Raw genomic sequence first — 17,373 nt, forward strand, 5'->3', positions numbered from 1 at the left:
ATCTGTCTAGAAAAAAAGTTTCAGTAATTATTGGGTACTTTATGAGTTTTCTACAGTTCTTACGAGGAGAGAAGGAAATGTATGCAATAAGGTTATGCCTTTATTCTATTTCTTATAATTTAGGATGGTTTTAATTAGGTCAGGGTCATGTGTTTATAGAGAGGGCTTCAAAAATATATTCATCCTTTCAAAGAATAACTGTTGTGTCAGCTGCTTACACATTTCTACCAATAAGTGAACTCATAGTTTTTGCCATAATGCAGAGTTTCTCTGTCTTTAGGTTGTTTTCCGAGGAGGTGAAGGGGCTTTGCAGGTTTTGCCTCCCCTGGTTGATGTCATTCCTGAAGCTAGGCTAAACTTAGTGATTTACTACCTTCGTCAAGGTAAGAAAACTGTGTCTTGGTCTTGCCTATTTAAGATATTTTAGAACATTTAATCTCTAACTGAACTACTTGCTTAATCTTTAAAATCAATTCATAGTACTTCCAAAAATATGTTTGCAACAGGTTCGTAGGACAGAACAAATTTATTGGTATTTATTTGTTGTGCCTTTTCTCTTTATTCTTTCTTTCCTGTTCTGTTGCTTCCAATCTCTCACTCATTCTGTTCTTTTCTTTTCCTCTTATTTTTCTGCCCTTTGTTCTCTATTCATTCTATTTCAGTTTTTCTGTTTTTTTTTCCTTCCCCTCCCTTGTTTCTTCTTTTTCTTGTGTTCCCCTATGTGTAATGTACATCTACATTTTCTTGAGTCTTTTCTTTTTCATCATTAATTGTTTTTTATTTGCTCTAATTGTCTGCCTTTCTGTTTATTTGTACCCCCAGCTTCTCATGAGAAATAGTATGATGCAAAGAGAACGTGATATTTGTTTCCCCTAAGTAAGGATAAAATTGTTAGACACATGCCTAAAACAGTCTTTTATCTAACAGTTGTGAGTACAGGGTAGGAGTTACCATGCAGTGGTGCTGGCACTCTGTCATGGACCTCGGACTAACAGTGTGGGCCTTTTTAGGTGCATGGTAGAAACCAACCAGACAACATATTCCTCATCGAGGAAAATGTAAGTGTTTATTAGCATAAGAACATGAACTTGCAAATAGTTCTCTCTAATTTGATATATAAGCACAAAGAAATATGCTTTTAGACGAGAATTAAAGAAACACTTTATATATTTTATAAATTAATTTTTATTCTAAAAATTTTCAAACATAAACAAAACAAGTTAATAGTATGAACATCCAAAATGAACACCCAAATATGCATCCCAGATTCAACAGTCTTCTAGATATTGCCAGTCTTTTTTCATTTGTCCTCCCTCTCCCATTTTTGTTGCTGAAATATTTTAAAGCGAATCCCAGACTTCATGTCATTTCACTCCTACATACTTTATATATCTTTTAAAAAAATGGTTGTTTTCCTTATATAATTACAATGCCATTGGCATATACTTCCCCATTCCTTATTTTTGGCTTGAACTTTTAGGTGCTCCATGGCTTAATATGGGTTTCCTACAGATACTTGATTATCTACTACTCAACATTGAACTTGATGGAGAGTTAAGAGACAAAAAAAACAAATCATACTTCCCATGAATGTTTGAAGGATCTTATCGTTTGGGAGACTGTTTCAGAAGAGTTTGCTAGGATACAGATTAGTATAGCTACTTATTTCTTATATTTCAGATGATGTACAAGAAGCTTACAACTTAATTAAGGATCTGGAACCTACTACTCCTCAGGTAATTGCGAATGTGTTGCATTTTTACTAACCAAGTTCTGTTGAAAGTGGAATTTCAGAAGGCATCTTAGAGACGATTCTTGCTTGTAGAATCTCAGGAAAGATCGTATATATTGATCTAGGAATGTTAGGTGAGACTTTTTTTTTTTTATGTGAGACTTTTGAGATGAGAATGAATATCCTGGGCTTTTTGATATTTGTAAACTCCTGTATATGTGGTCATCTCCTCAAAAGGGTTGATGTTTGAAAATACTGAAATCTAGAATTCTGATGAAACTAGATATAGAAACTTACGTCAGCAGTATGATTGTCTGTACTATGTCTTTGTCCCCTGCTAGGTTGTTAGCTCCTTGCGGTCAGGGATTGTGTCTGTATTGCATCTCCAACACTATGTATACTAAGCACATAGTAGGCATCCCACTCACTGAGTGAAAGACTGACTGAAAACTGTTTCTAGATCTAAACAGGTATATTTCTCCAGTGTATTAAAGGCTTCAGCATCTTCTGTTCTTTTTATGAGCCCTCTTAAATAAAAATAGTACCCACATAAAAATTGATAAAGCTAAGGAGAGTATCTGTTAAAGAACAGAACCAAGTCTGAAGGGGATACAGGTGAGGCCTCAGGACTCCAAAAGCAAGAATACCTTACAAAGGAGAATCAGAGGATACTTTTTCCTTTTGAGGTAAGGGATCACTAACAAAGGAAGGTTATTATATCATTGGAAAGGGAAAAATATTGATAATATATATATGATGCTATCACAGAGAATGGCAGTGACTGATAAGATGTAAAAATTATTACATAAACATTTTATTGTTAATTTTTTCCACTGAATTGAAATAAAAATAAAACTTAATTCCTGTGAGTATCCACTGAGTTTTTCTGCTTAAGATTGAGAATTTACAAATATGATGAATTCTGTTATATGAATACTTTCCTGGGAAACAAATGAAAGTCTGCTAATTCTTTCATTCAAACCAGGGATAGAACAGAGAAAAGTGACTTTGGGTAACTTTTGATAATATATATAAAGCATTAAATAGATGCAAATGGTCTATTTGAAAGATATCTCATAGTTCCACATTCCTTTTAAATTAATTAGTGATATTCCATGTGTCCAGGAGTATATCCTCAAAGGAGTGGTCAATGCAGCCCTTGGCCAGGAAATGGGTTCGGTGAGTATAAAATCACTGGTAATCTGTAGCTTGCAAAGTTATGTGTGTGGAAAAGATCAAAATGAACATCAAATTTCAACAGCAATAAGCTTACAAATAGGCTCTTTTGCAGTTCCTTTTATTTCTCCATATCCCCCAGTCCAGATTCCATTGTGAAAAGAATTCTGGGTTATTTAAAGACAAAAAAGAATTCCCTGGTGGTCCAGTGGTTAGGACTTGGCACTCTCACTGCCAGAGACACGGGTTCAAGCCCTGGTTGGGGAACTAAGGTCCTGCAAGCTGCACAGCATGGCCAAAAAAATAAAACAAAATAAAATGAAATAAAGAAAAAAAAGAAAGCTACAACCCTAAGAATTGCTGCTTTGGTTAAAAAAAAAAAAAAAAGCCCAATTGTTAAACAGTGTGTATATATAATAACAAGAGCAAATCATTGCAAAAATTCATTCTTATTTTCACTGACTTTTTAAATTTTTATTTGTTTGGCTGCGTTGGGTCTTTGCTGCTGTGTGCGGGCTTTCTCTAGTTGCAGCAAGCGGGGACTACTCTTTGTGGCGTGTGCGGGCTTCTCATTGTGGTGGCTTCTCTTGTTGCAGAGCGCAGGCTCTAGGTGGGCGGGCTTCAGTAGTTGCGGTGCATGGGCTCAGTAGTTGCAGCTCGCAGGCTGAGTAGTTGCAGCTCACAGGCTGAGTAGTTGCGGTGTGCAGGCTCTAGAGCACAGGCTCAGTAGTTGTGGCACACGGGCTCAGCTGTTCTGCAGATCCCTTCCCACCAGGGATCGAACCCATGTCCCCTGCATTGGCAGATGGATTCTCAACCACTGCACTACCAGGGAAGTCCCTTCACTGACTTTTTTTTCACCTTGCATACCTCTGAGCTTTAATTTTGACATTTGTAAAATGGGAATAATTGTTTCTCTGGAAAAGCTTTTTATAAGTACCAAAATGCTGACTAAAATTAAGCTTTTATTCCTCTGAATATGGCATAGTAAGTTCTTTTTGGAACAAAGTGTAATATAAATAAATCTTTTTATCTCCAGCTCACTCCAAAGTGCTTCATGTAGTAGATAGGCAATAAATAGCTATTGAGGGCTTCCCTGGTGGTGCAGTGGTTGCGAGTCCGCCTGCTGATGCAGGGGACACGGGTTCGTGCCCCGGTCCAGGAAGATCCCACATGCCGCGGAGCGGCTGGGTCCGTGAGCCATGGCCGCTGAGCCTGCGCGTCCGGAGCCTGTGCTCCGCAACGGGAAACGCCACAACAGTGAGAGGCCCGCGTACCACAAAAAAAAAAAAAAAAAAAAAAGCTATTGAATAAATTAATGGTTTTATTTAATAAATACTCCTTGTTATAGCCATAGCTCCTACCACAAGGTCTGATATATGATAAAAGAGCAATAAATATTTGTTGAATGAATTAGTTAATTTAATGAAGATACTTTTTTGTTGTTGTTGTTGTTGTTGTTGTTTGTTGTTTGTGTTACACGGGCCTCTCACTGTTGTGGCCTCTCCTGTTGCGGAGCACAGGTTCCGGATGTGCAGGCTCAGCGGCCATGGCTCACGGGCCCAGCCGCTCCGCGGCATGTGGGATCCTCGTGGACCGGGGCACGAACCCGTGTCCCCTGCATCGGCAGGCGGACTCTCAACCCCTGCACCACCAGGGAAGCCCAATGAAGATACTTTTAAGATAGAATTTGGGAATTGGATTTTTTTCTTCTTTTCTATCTGACTCTAAATAGGTTTTAATTCAATTGCATATTATCATTTTCTAGTTGCTTATGCTAATAAGAATTAGTACTATTGATTTGGGGAGGATTTAAAACAAGGGTATATGTTAAATCCTGACAAATATGTTAAAACCACAAAGTAATACAAATAATGTATTTTCAGCTTATTCTTCTGTATCAGCTCTGCTTTGTTTTTCAGAAGGATCATATGAAAATTGCCCAGCAGTTCTTCCAGTTGGTGGGAGGATCAGCTAGTGAATGTGGTATGTCTGAATCTGTACTTGTGAGCATGATTTATAACTGGAGTTGGTCATATACTGACTGGTGAAGTTTGATTTTCTGTCCAGGGATATATCTGTTAGGCTTCCCATTATAAAGTAGAAACTCAGACACAGGAGAGAATATTGAATTAGCCCTTCTTAACATCTCAGCTAAAATGGGAGGAGAGGATATGTAAATAGAGGAGAATAAGTATATTCTCTAGTTCATAAGAGATTTAAAAATTTGATTCTGTCTTTTATTTGAAATGTTAACTTTTATTGATTTTTCAAGAGCTCTTTATGTATAAAACTTTTGTCATGCTGTAGATATTTTTCCAGTAGGTCATTTGCTTTTAACTTTGCCTATGGTATTTTTTTCCCATATAAAAACATATCTTATTTATCTTTTCTATAATGATTTCTTACATGGGTATCAAGCTTAGAAAATGCTTTCTTATCCCTGAAGTTATATAATATTCACCTATATTTCCCACCAGTAGTTTTGTGGCTTCATTTTTATTATTAAACTATCAATCTCATCACTGAAGATTCAGTGTAAGATTTGAGAAAGGGATCTAAAAAGGGCTGACAGTTAGCCAGTGTGAACCAATATGGCTGTCTGTACCAGTTGTCCATGGCTGGCATCTATTCTGATGAACAGTGTTCATGCTGAACTGATGGTTAAATATTCTAATCACCCCTGGATATTCATTTTCTTTCAAATGTTTCACCAAAACTATTTGTTGGATAATATTTTCTTTCCCCATTTCAATTCATTTGTACAACAAAAGTGTATTGTGGTGTTGGGGATACAGTAGTAAACAAAACAAACCAATCCCCCTATGCTTGTGCAGTGTACAGTCTAGAGAGAACAGACTATAAATGTAATAAGTAGATTATAGGGGACTTCCCTGGTGGTCCAGTGGTTAAGACTCTGCGCTCCCAATGCAGGGGGCCCGGGTTGGATCCCTGGTCAGGGAACTAGATCCCACATGCCGCAACTAAAAGAGCCTGCATGCTGCAACTAAGACCGTGCACAGCCAAATAAATAAATAAATATTTTTAAAAAATAGATTATATAGTATATCTGTGCTAAGTGTTTTGGGGGAAAAATCTTGAGCAGAGGAAGGAGGATTGGGAGTGGCAGTGGTGAGGGCCAGGCGTTATCCTAATCCTCTGCCACTTCAAATACGCATCTGTTATCGGACAAAAAGTTGGTCAGGATCAGGATCAGATGGTTCCATGACAAAGTATTTCTCCATTTGAGACCAGAAGTGTTGGGTTGTCTTAGATGAGTAATGATGGATACTAAGTCACATTAGTTGCGTGTGCAGGTGTTGGAGTTGGGTGAGAGAATCAAAGCCCTGGAAAAGATCTGGGGAAAACTGTAGCCTGTAGAACATGTGCTCATGTGGGACTCTGTTAACCGCAAGAGAGATTATCGGTCATTCTTGAGTACTGTGACCTCCATCATGCTGAGGTTTTGTCCACTGAACAGAATCTGTAATTTCAGGATCTAGAAAGATGTCTTGGAATACATTCCTGTCTCTAAATTATAAAATAACTCAAAGTTCAGCTAAAGAGAACTTTTTTTTTTTTGCGGTACGTGGGCCTCTCACTGCTGTGGCCTCTCCCGCTGCGGAGCACAGGCTCCGGACGCGCAGGCCCAGCGGCTATGGCTCACGGGCCCAGCCACTCCGCAGCATGTGGGATCTTCCCGGACTGGGGCACGAACCCGTGTCCCCTGCATCGGCAGGCGGACTCTCAACCACTGCGCCACCAGGGAAGCCCAGAGAACTTTTTTTTTTTAATATTATTAAACTATTATTTTTAATTAATTTATTTATTTATTTTTGGCTGCGTTGGGTCTCTGTTGCTGCGCACAGGCTTTCTACTTGCAGCGAGCGGGGGCTGCTCTTTGTTGTGGTGCGCGGGCTTCTCATTACAGTGGCTTCTCTCGTTATGGAGCATGAGCTCTAGAGCACGGGCTCAGTAGTTGTGGCGCATGGGTTGCTCCACGGCATGTGGGATCTTCCCGGACCAGGGCTCGAACCCGTGTCCCCTGCATTGGCACATGGATTCTTAACTACTCCGCCACCAGGGAAGCCCCTAAAGAGAACTTTTAGTTTCATGAATACACCTGGTTTCTTTTCCCATTCCATTTCAGATACAATACCAGGGAGGCAGTGCATGGCTTCCTGTTTCTTCCTCCTTAAGCAATTTGATGATGTCTTGATTTACCTCAACTCATTTAAGGTCAGTGTAGAATTTTCTAGATGACTTTGTATACAAAATACTGTATATAGTATGTCACAGATAAGATACTTTTAGAGTATCTTTTACTACCACCCTTTTACTGTGGTGGTAGTAGTGGCATCAGCTAATTCCTTAAGATTATTTTTGTGTTTACCTGGTATGACTGATGTTTTCATATTTTATATGTTAATGCTCAGTGTGACCTGTTCTTGGGATGTTTTTCAGAGTTACTTCTATAATGATGACATCTTTAACTTTAATTATGCTCAAGCCAAAGCTGCAACTGGCAATACCAGCGAGGGTGAAGAGGTGGGTACTTGCTTTTGAAGGCGTTTGAATAATTCTGTCTAAAAACATTGTTATCTTTTTCTCAAATAAAAAGTTTAAGGGTAAAGGATTATTAAAAGTTCTGTTGTTCTTAGGTTATACTAAAAAGTACAATATAGGGGCTTCCCTGGTGGCGCAGTGGTTGAGAGTCTGCCTGCCAATGCACGGGACATGGGTTCGTGTCCCGGTCCGGGAAGATCCCACATGCCGCGGAGCGGCTGGGCCCGTGAGCCATGGCCGCTGAGCCTGCGCGTCTGGAGCCTGTGCCCCGCAACGGGAGAGGCCACAACAGTGAGAGGCCCGCGTACCGCAAAAAAAAAAAAAAAAAAAGTACAATATAAATAGATATATAGATTTTATAACCACATTCATGTTTTCCTTTTTTGGATAAATTTTATAAAAACATAACATACATGGAGAAAAGTATACAAATCAAAGTACACAGCTTGATGAAGTTTTAAAGTGAACATACCCAAATAGTCAGTACCCAGATCATGAAATAGAATATTATCATAACCCTGGGAATGCACCCATCTCCTTTTTGAGTAGATCTCTTTCCCACAAGGCTAACCACTATCTTGACTTCTAACTCCATACGTTATCTGAATGATTCAAAATAATTCAATTGAATTATTTAATTCAATTTTGTTATTATTCAACAAATTACTCAACTCATTATTATTCAAATTCTAAGTATTTTCTAATTTCCATTATGTTTAGAAATGATCTTTTTATTATCTTTGACGATGAGTTAATCTAAAACATGTTTCATGATTTTCAAGTGTGTATGTTGTCCTTTCCAGGTTATTTTATTTTGATTTCTAACTGAATTGTATTGTAGTCATAGAGTGTGGTCTGTATAACACCAGTCCTTTAAAATCTGTTGAGACTTGCTTTATTGCCCAGTAGCATGTGCAGTTGTTAATTATTCTGTTCAAATCTTCTATATCCTCACCAACCTCATGTTACCTTGTGATATCAATAACTGAGAGAAGTGTTTTAAAATCAGCACAAAAATTGTCCTTTACTTTTCTCAGTGGCCTGTATAGAATTTGGTCATTTATAATGCTCATTAATCTAAGGCAAGCTGCTATGGATATTTTTATTGTAAAAGCATCTTCACGTTTATTCCCTTTTTCCTCCTCTTACAGATTTTCCTTTTAATCCAAAGTGAGAAGATGAAAAATGACTACATTTACCTCAGTTGGCTAGCTCGGTGCTGTGAGTCTTCTTTTAAATGTTATAGAGGAATGCTTTTATTGAGTGTTTTCTCATTTTGTTTTGTAGAATGAGTAAACTCTGAGATTAAGTGTTGTTAATGCGCCTCAGTAAGGATGGCCACGCACATGTGTTACATTCGTTTACCCTGTGAATAGTTCTACCATATGACATTGACGTAGCATAAACAGTCCTAAAAGATGCCAAGTTCTTCCTTTAGCCTCGTAAAGCTTCCAGAGTCTGAGTTTACATTGTTTTTTGTTAAATGATATTGTTATGCTAATTTTACCTTTTCACTTTGGTGCAGGCCTGAAAAGTGATAAAATGTCAAAAACATAATTTGTGTGTACTATAGAGCCTATCGTCTCTGTCTGTCTGTCTCTCTCTTGCTCCTTTTTTTTCACTTGGTTTTAAAATGTTCACTGAGTTTTTGAAGACATGGGAAAATTTTAGCAATTAGATTTCTAAGTGAGGCTGGAACTGTATGAGTGGGATTGAATGAATGATAGATGACTTTTCAGCAGATGAGCAAAGTAGGAACTACTGGAAGTCAACGCATTCTAAAAAGATATAACTATGTAAAGCCTAACTTAAGTATTTTAAGTATGGTAGAGTTCTGACGGGGAAACCAGCTTAATGCCGACAGTGTAAGCTTTCCCATGTAAGGGCTGCTTACCATTACTTTGTATATTTGTAACATAGAACCAAATCCATAGACTAGCAAGATGCAGAAGTGTATTTCTTGTACATTTAAAAAGCATAAATCTTTGTTTCTCTTTGTAGACATTATGAATAAGAAACCAAGACTAGCCTGGGAACTTTATCTCAAGATGGAAACCTCTGGCGAGTCCTTTAGCCTCTTACAGCTCATTGCTAATGACTGCTACAAGGTGCGTCTGAGTGAGACCTAAGGGGAAAGTGAAGATCAGTATCACATTGCTGCATTGACTAAATATTAGGGGAAAGTGTCCTAGAGATTAAATGGCTATAGGTGAGAGGATTCGCATCGTGATATCAGAAATGTCATCCCTTTTATGAATGAACTGAACTCAGAGATAGGCAGCATTTCAGGGTTTTATATGTACATAAAACATGTATACATATAAATGAAATATGAAAGAATGTGTATGAAATAGTGGTTTAGAGAGGAGGTTTTAGATTTCTAAAGGCTATGAATCTTTAGGTACCATGCAGATAGAGATATTCATCTGGTAATTGGAAGTTTCGTTCTGAAGCTCAAGAATGATGTCCTCTGACATCGAGAGACAAATCTGGAGAAATCATCACCACTTCAATAGTAATTGAAACCCTGAAAAAAGTGAGATTACCGATAAGGGAGTAAAGTAAGAAGAGTAAGAGAGTTGCAAACCAAACCTTTGGGAAAACCATGGTGCAAATAGTAGACGAACTGTGTGTGTGTGTGTGTGTGTGTGTGTGTGTGTGTGTGTGTGTAGGGAGTTGGAAAGGCAGGGAAGAGGGAGGAGTTTGGGGCCCTATCCTATACATTAAAAGCTTTTTAAAAAGTTAGCCTCAAATTCTGGAAACTCCTATTTTGGGAATATTTCTTCCTGTCCAAAAGACAGGAAAACGTCAGGTAAAGAGAGTCTAGTATCAAATTAATCAATAATAGCTCATTGCAAAGTGAATCACGACATTATAAAGTGAATCACCATCAGTGGAAAAGGATTTAAAACATAGGAAACTTGAAAATGTTTAATAGAACTTGGTGGATGGCAATGATATTAAGTGCGTTAGGGAAGGCAGAGGAAAATAAAACATAAAAGACAGGAATTTAGTTCAATTTTAGATGTATTAAATCTGTGTTTGGGGCTCCCAGGTAGAGATATTACATGTGTGAAATTATCAGGGTGAGCCTGGAGCTCAGGTATTCATGTGAGAGGCTCGGACTAGAGATGTAGCTTTAGAAGTTAACAGTAGTTAATGGTGGTGGTGGTAGTAGCAGTAGCAGTAGCAGTAGTAGCAGTGGAGTATGGGAGAGAATGAGATTAACCAGTGAATGGGGTGAGGAACCACATGGAACACCGCTATTTAAGGGATAGAAATAGAAAGAAGAGTCAGTGAAAGAGACAGAGGATGAAGATGAACAGAAGGAAAAGAAAAGAACCAGGAGAGAGAAAAACAAAGTGTTTTTTATTACTCTTTTTCTTGTTCCTATTTTATCAAATGCCAAGGAAGGAAAATGTCAAATCTGCAACTAGATAGAATTGCAAGAGGCCTGAGAAAGCACTGCTAGGTACAGAAGAGAATTGGATTAGGAAGCAGATTCAATGAGAATAACGTAGACCACAATCTTAAAAAACTGATGTATGATTTCATATATATAACATTCTTGAAATGACAAAATTATAGAGATGTAGGAAAAATTGGTGATTGCCAGAGGTTAGGGGTGGTCAGCTGGGAGGAGAGTACAGCTTTGCGGTGATGGAATAGATCTGTATCTTGATAGGGGTGGTGGTTACATGAACCTACACATTTGATTAAATGACAGAACTGTACATACACATTGTAGTGATGTCAGTTTTCTGGGTTTGATATTGTGATATTGTACTACAGTTGTATAAGCTATAATGGGGGAAATTGGTTGAAAGGGACATGGGACCACTCTGTACTATCTTTGTGACTTCCTGTAAATTTATAATTATTTTAAAATAAAAAGACTTTAAAAAATGAACCAACTAGAGCTCTATCCAGCAATATAGATGAATTGTAAAAACATATACAAGACACAAAAGAATATTTACAGCTTTATTTCATATAGCTAACCTACTAAGAGGCAACACTCAATTATATTGTCTAAAGATGTTTACATAGCTGATAAAACTATAAAGAAGGTCAAAGAACTGATGACCATAAAAGTCAGACTACTAGTTACCGAAAATAGGGAAAGAGAGGGTTGTAGTGTGGACATGACACACAGAGCTTCTGTTTTGCTGTCAATGTTTCATTTCTTGACCTGGGTGGTAGTTACACTTATATTGATATTATAGTCATTAAACTGTACATGTATGTTTCCCACACCATTTGGTGTGTTTCTTTACCAAAGAAAAAATTTTTAGGAGAAAAATTTATAGGAAGAAGGATTAACCTTGAAAAGGAATAAGAACACTTCTTTCTGAGAGATATGCAGAAAAGAGGGAAGGAGTAATGAAAGTACAAGAATAATTTGAACTGAAGGAAGGAGAGTTGTGTCTTCCCTATGAAGTATAGAAGAAAGCTAAGCTAAGATGCAGTAGAGATCTTAGGAAATTGGCAAAGGTGTAAAACAACAGTTCACAGGAAAGGAAAGGTAACGAAACCGCACTGAGTAAGGAGGATTGCCAAGCAATTTGCAGACTTCAGTGAACACTATACATTTATGATTGCCAATCAGGAAACCTCATCTAAGCAAAATTTAATGATAGTCAGCATACTCTACAAGGCCAAGGAAATGTGTAGTATATTTGGGAAAGAAGTTTGTCAAAATGAATTAAATGTTTAAAAGACTTGCTGTTTAGAGTAGGAGTCAGTGTACATCTGGGCATTCTGAGACTTTAGGGACAAGGTAAGGGAAAGACCATCCTCTTGGGCTGAATGGGATCATATTAGCGTAAAGTGAATGATAGTAGTCATCTACAGGATGTATTGAGGAAACTTGAAAAATAACCAGTTCAAATCACAGTCATCAGAGTTTATCCTCAAGATTAGAATATGATTAGAAGAAATGACAAATATGTTGATTACAGTGTAACTTGACTATATGTAGAAGAAATGTTATATTGTTGAAAACTTAATGAAGGGAAGGGGGTTTAAACTGAACTCATGTACACAAACTGTGATTTTCCTTCTTGTTTTAATAAGGAATTGAAATTTATCTAATTTGCTAATTGCAAGTGTTGTCATTACCCATGCACTTGTTTTATGAAATTATGTTTCATGGTATCTTTACATTTAGTTTCATTCTGTGTGATCTTTTGACTACAAGTATTACCACAGTACTTTCTTTTATTCAGATGGGCCAGTTTTACTATTCAGCCAAAGCATTTGATGTCTTAGAGAGGCTGGATCCCAACCCTGAATATTGGGAAGGCAAGAGGGGGGCCTGTGTAGGCATATTCCAGATGATCTTAGCTGGGAGAGAACCCAAGTAAGTAGACAGACAATAGACACTACCTCTATGCATTTGCTGGTTCCTGGGGGATGAGAATTGCTTTCTTGGATCATGTCTTCTGAAAACTAAAAATTATTTTGATGAATAAAAGGTTAAGTTTTATATTTCTATCTGACCTTTTTCCTCCAGAATTTTTATTTTATAGAATCAGATCATTCTAAACTGTGTATAATGGGGACATTGAGTATACTACAGCTCTCGAGTATAAGAGCAAGATATATATTTGGCTGCAAATGAATTGTCATTTTCATACAATGCCTTTTTCAATCTCTTCTTCTCTTTTCTTTGCCTTTTGGCTTTTTTCTTGTGTCTCTTAGTTTAGTCCTCAAAGAATTAGAAATGGAGTGAGTGTGGTTAATAACTCTTTTTTTTTCTTTTGCCTTCTCATATTCCAGGAAATACTGAGACATTAAGTCTACATAAAATTAAGTGGCGTATAGCTCCATTTGTTAAAGTTAAACTACTTAAAACTAAATTCAGTTTTCTGAAAATAACTTTGTGGAATGTATTTGTTACTGATGTATAAACAGAAGATGCGACTCTTTTTTTTTTTTTGGCCGCTCCACGCAGCTTGTGGCACCTTAGTTCCCCCGACCAGGGATTGAACCTGGGCCCCAGCAGTGAAAGTGCTGAGTCCTAACCACTGGACCATCAGGGAATTCCCATGACTATTTAATAAGTAAATAATCTATCAAAAATTACTTCCTGCCTTGTATCTACTACCACTCCTAAATAAAAGTTGAAAAGAATTTGGGTAGTTGAAAGAAGATACTTGAGGGAAAACGTAGAAAACACGAGAGAACTCTTAGGGAAGAGGGTCAATCGACAGTCATCTATAGATTTGATGAGGTAATAGGGAAGTTTTAGTCTGCATTACTTAAAGCATGAGTTTAAATTTTAATTAAATTTAAGTTACTTAAAATATAAATACTGACATTTGCCAAATCTTGGTCATTAACTTTCCTCTCTTCCATATTTATTAATATATTATTTTTCTTGAAGAAATAATCTGTGCCTGGCTTTGTAAAATTTTACAGATATGGCAATGACACCCAGTTTCGGGTGATTACCACCTTAAACAAAGGAGAAATCTGGGGCTCAGACAAGTTAAGTCACTTGTTAGCACAGAGCTAGAATTTGAACCCAACTCTTTGAACCCAGCTCCTTGATACAACTTTCTACTCTGTCATGCAGAATAAGCATAGAAATGGAAATATTTATGCCATATTAAGACAAAAAATAGCATATATATAGATAGTAGAAGTAAACAAGGAAAACTTGGATTGGTGAGAAGGATTTCACAGAATTTCCATTTTACTATGGCCTCAAAGAATAGAAGGCTAGGAAGTTTGTAATCGGTTTTTGAATGCACCGTATACACATATCAGAAGCATATGAAGAACAGTCACAAGTTTATTTTACTTGTTAATTTGCATTCTTTACTGAAACAATTTGTCCTTTCAAATCTTTTCCTCAGAGAGACCCTTCGAGAAGTGCTCCATTTACTGAGAAGCACGGGTAACACCCAAGTAGAGTATATCATCCGGATCATGAAGAAATGGGCCAAAGAAAACAGAGTGCCTGTCTAAACTAGCTCCGGGGTCCTAAGGAGCCAGTCACCACGTTGACATAAAATTGGAAATCATTCTCCTCAAGTTTACGTAAGATGCGGGGCTCTGTTTTACTGACACTTCCTTCCTTGCTCTTCGAGCCTCAAGATCAGTGACTGGCTTGCTTAGACCGAGCCTCCTGGCTGAACTAAGAGCCATAATTTGTGCTGTGGCTCCTGTATGATCCGACGACCAATAAGACTTTGGACTTGTCTGGTGCCTTTCTTCTAAAACTACTCAGAGTCCTCTTATGTGATTTACTGACTTGAAGGAGAATGGCATAACTTTTTTTACATATTAGCATTCCATGGCATTGTCTCCAAGCTGCAATAACAAATGCCTTTAATGCTCAAAGGTCACCATCATTCTGTCATCTTAATTTTAGCCATCTATGTACATTATCCTGTTTTACTGGGAAATTCCATAAAAAGTTTAATAGTGCAGCTCTGAATCTTGGGAGAGCAGAGGTTATAAATAGCTACATGATTCTAAGAATGGCAGTAAGATCCTTTATCAGACTGTCCAGTCATTAATAGATAATAGGCTTATGGGATTACTCTTTCAGTAGTTGAATTCTTGCTGATAATAACACAGTTGCAGTGGAGTAACCTGAATATTGCAGTTTTTTTAAAGGTAAGTACTATGAAAAAAATCTGTGTGGTACATTTGAAGATATTCAAGAAACAGTATAAAAATCTCATCAGGCACTTCCCCACTGTAATTTAGGTAACATTACAGGTTAGGTTTTTCTTCATATATCCTGCTGAATAAACATCAAGTTTTGAAAGTAGGGCTACAAAGATTATTTTATTTCTTAATGTAATGTTAATAGAATATGGATCGTGTAGAGCCCTTTGAGGGATTTCCTAATGGCTGGACTCTGTCCTAAGTCGTATCCTAGCCCAATGTTTCCGAGCTCTCACAATATAAACCCATTACACAACTGAGCATTTTTAGGCTCACGACCTATTTTCAGAAGATAGACCTACATGTTTTATGTACCAGATTACCTTTGTTTCTATATTACATAATTTTTTTCTGTTAGTTTAAGGTACAAGTATTACAGGTATAGAAAGTGCAGAGCCATCCCTATCCAGCCTGGGAACTGAAACTCATAATTCCTTGAAGCACTAAAGAAGAATAGTGTCAGTTTTCCCACCTATACCCCCAGCATCCACTGTGGATGAAGAATTCATATATAGAATGGAGATGGGAACATGGCAGGAGTCGGAGCAGCTAAGGAAAGAAGGTCTGTGATGGCAGAGAGCCTTTGCCTTCTGGACAGTTGCAAGGGGTTCTTCCAGCTCTGCTCAGGAAGATGACCAGTTTTCCAGTCTTTTATTTAGACCCAGATCTAATCAGTTCAGAGCACAAATCAAAATAAACTGACCTGGGGCTTCCCTGGTGGTGCAGTGGTTGAGAGTCCGCCTGCCGATGCAGAGGATATGGGTTCGTGCCCCGGTCCGGGAAGATCCCACATGCCGCGGAGCGGCTGGGCCCGTGAGCCATGGCCGCTGAGCCTGCGCGTCCAGAGCCTGTGCTCTGCAACGGGAGAGGCCGCAACAGTGAGAGGCCCACGTACCGCAAAAAATAAATAAATAAACTGACCTGAAAAACTGAATTTTATAAAGCAAAGTTATATCATTTTTCATATGCCAAAGCTTCTGTTCCTTATTATGTTGTTTCTGTTTTTTCAAGAATTGGTTCTCAGTATCTAAGTTACAAGGTGGGTCAGATCTGGACAGAACCTGCTATAATCTTTAGAATCCTTGTGATCGTTACCTCACTTAAAGTATTAGGAAACGTAATATTAGAAAAAGACACATGAAACTTTTCAGTGGTTCTTTGCAATGAAATTTGTCTTCCAGTTAATTGCTATTATTTTCAAATTTCCTATACTTGGAAAACTTTTCCACTGATGGTGATTTACTTTTAAATGAGTTCTTGTTGAGCTTAACACTCTAGCTTCTCCCTGCCATTTTCCTGTCTTTTGGAAAAAAAAAGATATTCCAAAAAGAGCAATTCCCAGAATTTTAGATTAACTTTTTAAAAAGTTTTTAATCTGTAGAATTGAGACAAAAAAAACATAAAGACTAGTGTAAGAGAGATACTATCCAATTCTGTTACTAAGGATAGCTACTTCTGAAACATCTTGGTGGGCCTCAAGATTGCAGAGTAGTGTTGCATGGAGAGGGGGAGGTCCAGGCTTAGGATGTAGTGTAATGTGTACAGTTCATAGCATCAGTGTACTCTTCATAATCTGTAGCAGATATTACTTGCAAATGGAAAAAAATTTTTAAATTATTTTTGTACTTTAAAAGAATTATTATATTCCACTGTAACATATTCAAATTAAAGCTTATTATTTGGTTATTTATAGTTTTCTGTTGAGTGTGAGTGCGGGCCCTGGGTGTGTCATGTGCCTTCTCTCCTTTCTTTCCTGACCCCAGAGTAAAGGGGTAGCACAAAGTTTTGGGCTTCACAAGTTATTCTTTTTGAGGGGAAAGTAGATATCCCCTGAGAAGACTTGTCCGCTAAGGCCTGTGATTCCTGCTCAGTCCTATTAGGTTTGGCTCTTTACTGTGTTACAGCCCATTCCAGAAGTTGTTTGACCAGTGCATGATATAACGCCTCATATGTAGAAAGCTCCCAAATACTTGTTGACTGAATAATTAAACATACAGTAACTGGTAGAGCAGGGGACTTGTGAGACCTGACCTCATGTATTCTGGTTCCCATCTAATTGTTGTTTTATGGTGTGCCAAGCATATCCTAGATGCTAGGGATGCAAAGAGAAATAACGCACAGTCCTGATAGATAACCCAGTCTAACAGAAGTATACACAACTAAACACAGTAAAGTGTGACTGTTTTCTCAATAGGAAGAAGCTATTGAGAGATAAA

General features: G+C 37.8%; 1 protein-coding gene and 1 non-coding gene across 2 annotated transcripts in view; one reads left to right on the forward strand and one right to left on the reverse strand.

The window, feature by feature from the left end:
• IFT56 (intraflagellar transport 56) overlaps positions 1 to 16,833 on the forward strand; it is a 36,399-nt gene extending 19,566 nt beyond the window's left edge. Inside the window, exons 9-18 of the mRNA XM_060020970.1 lie at positions 281 to 383; positions 1,681 to 1,736; positions 2,858 to 2,911; positions 4,831 to 4,894; positions 7,059 to 7,147; positions 7,373 to 7,456; positions 8,626 to 8,695; positions 9,476 to 9,582; positions 12,703 to 12,836; positions 14,338 to 16,833. Of these exons, the coding sequence (XP_059876953.1) occupies positions 281 to 383; positions 1,681 to 1,736; positions 2,858 to 2,911; positions 4,831 to 4,894; positions 7,059 to 7,147; positions 7,373 to 7,456; positions 8,626 to 8,695; positions 9,476 to 9,582; positions 12,703 to 12,836; positions 14,338 to 14,449 (873 nt within the window). The 3' untranslated portion in view covers positions 14,450 to 16,833. The remainder of the gene's footprint in view (positions 1 to 280; positions 384 to 1,680; positions 1,737 to 2,857; positions 2,912 to 4,830; positions 4,895 to 7,058; positions 7,148 to 7,372; positions 7,457 to 8,625; positions 8,696 to 9,475; positions 9,583 to 12,702; positions 12,837 to 14,337) is intronic.
• TRNAE-UUC (transfer RNA glutamic acid (anticodon UUC)) lies at positions 13,446 to 13,518 on the reverse strand. Its single transcript has one exon. It is a non-coding gene; the product is annotated as a tRNA-Glu (tRNA).
• Positions 16,834 to 17,373: the final 540 nt, after the last annotated feature.

This window comes from Delphinus delphis, chromosome 9, assembly GCF_949987515.2.
Source record: "Delphinus delphis chromosome 9, mDelDel1.2, whole genome shotgun sequence".
In the NCBI taxonomy this organism is placed as follows: Eukaryota; Metazoa; Chordata; class Mammalia; order Artiodactyla; family Delphinidae; genus Delphinus; species Delphinus delphis.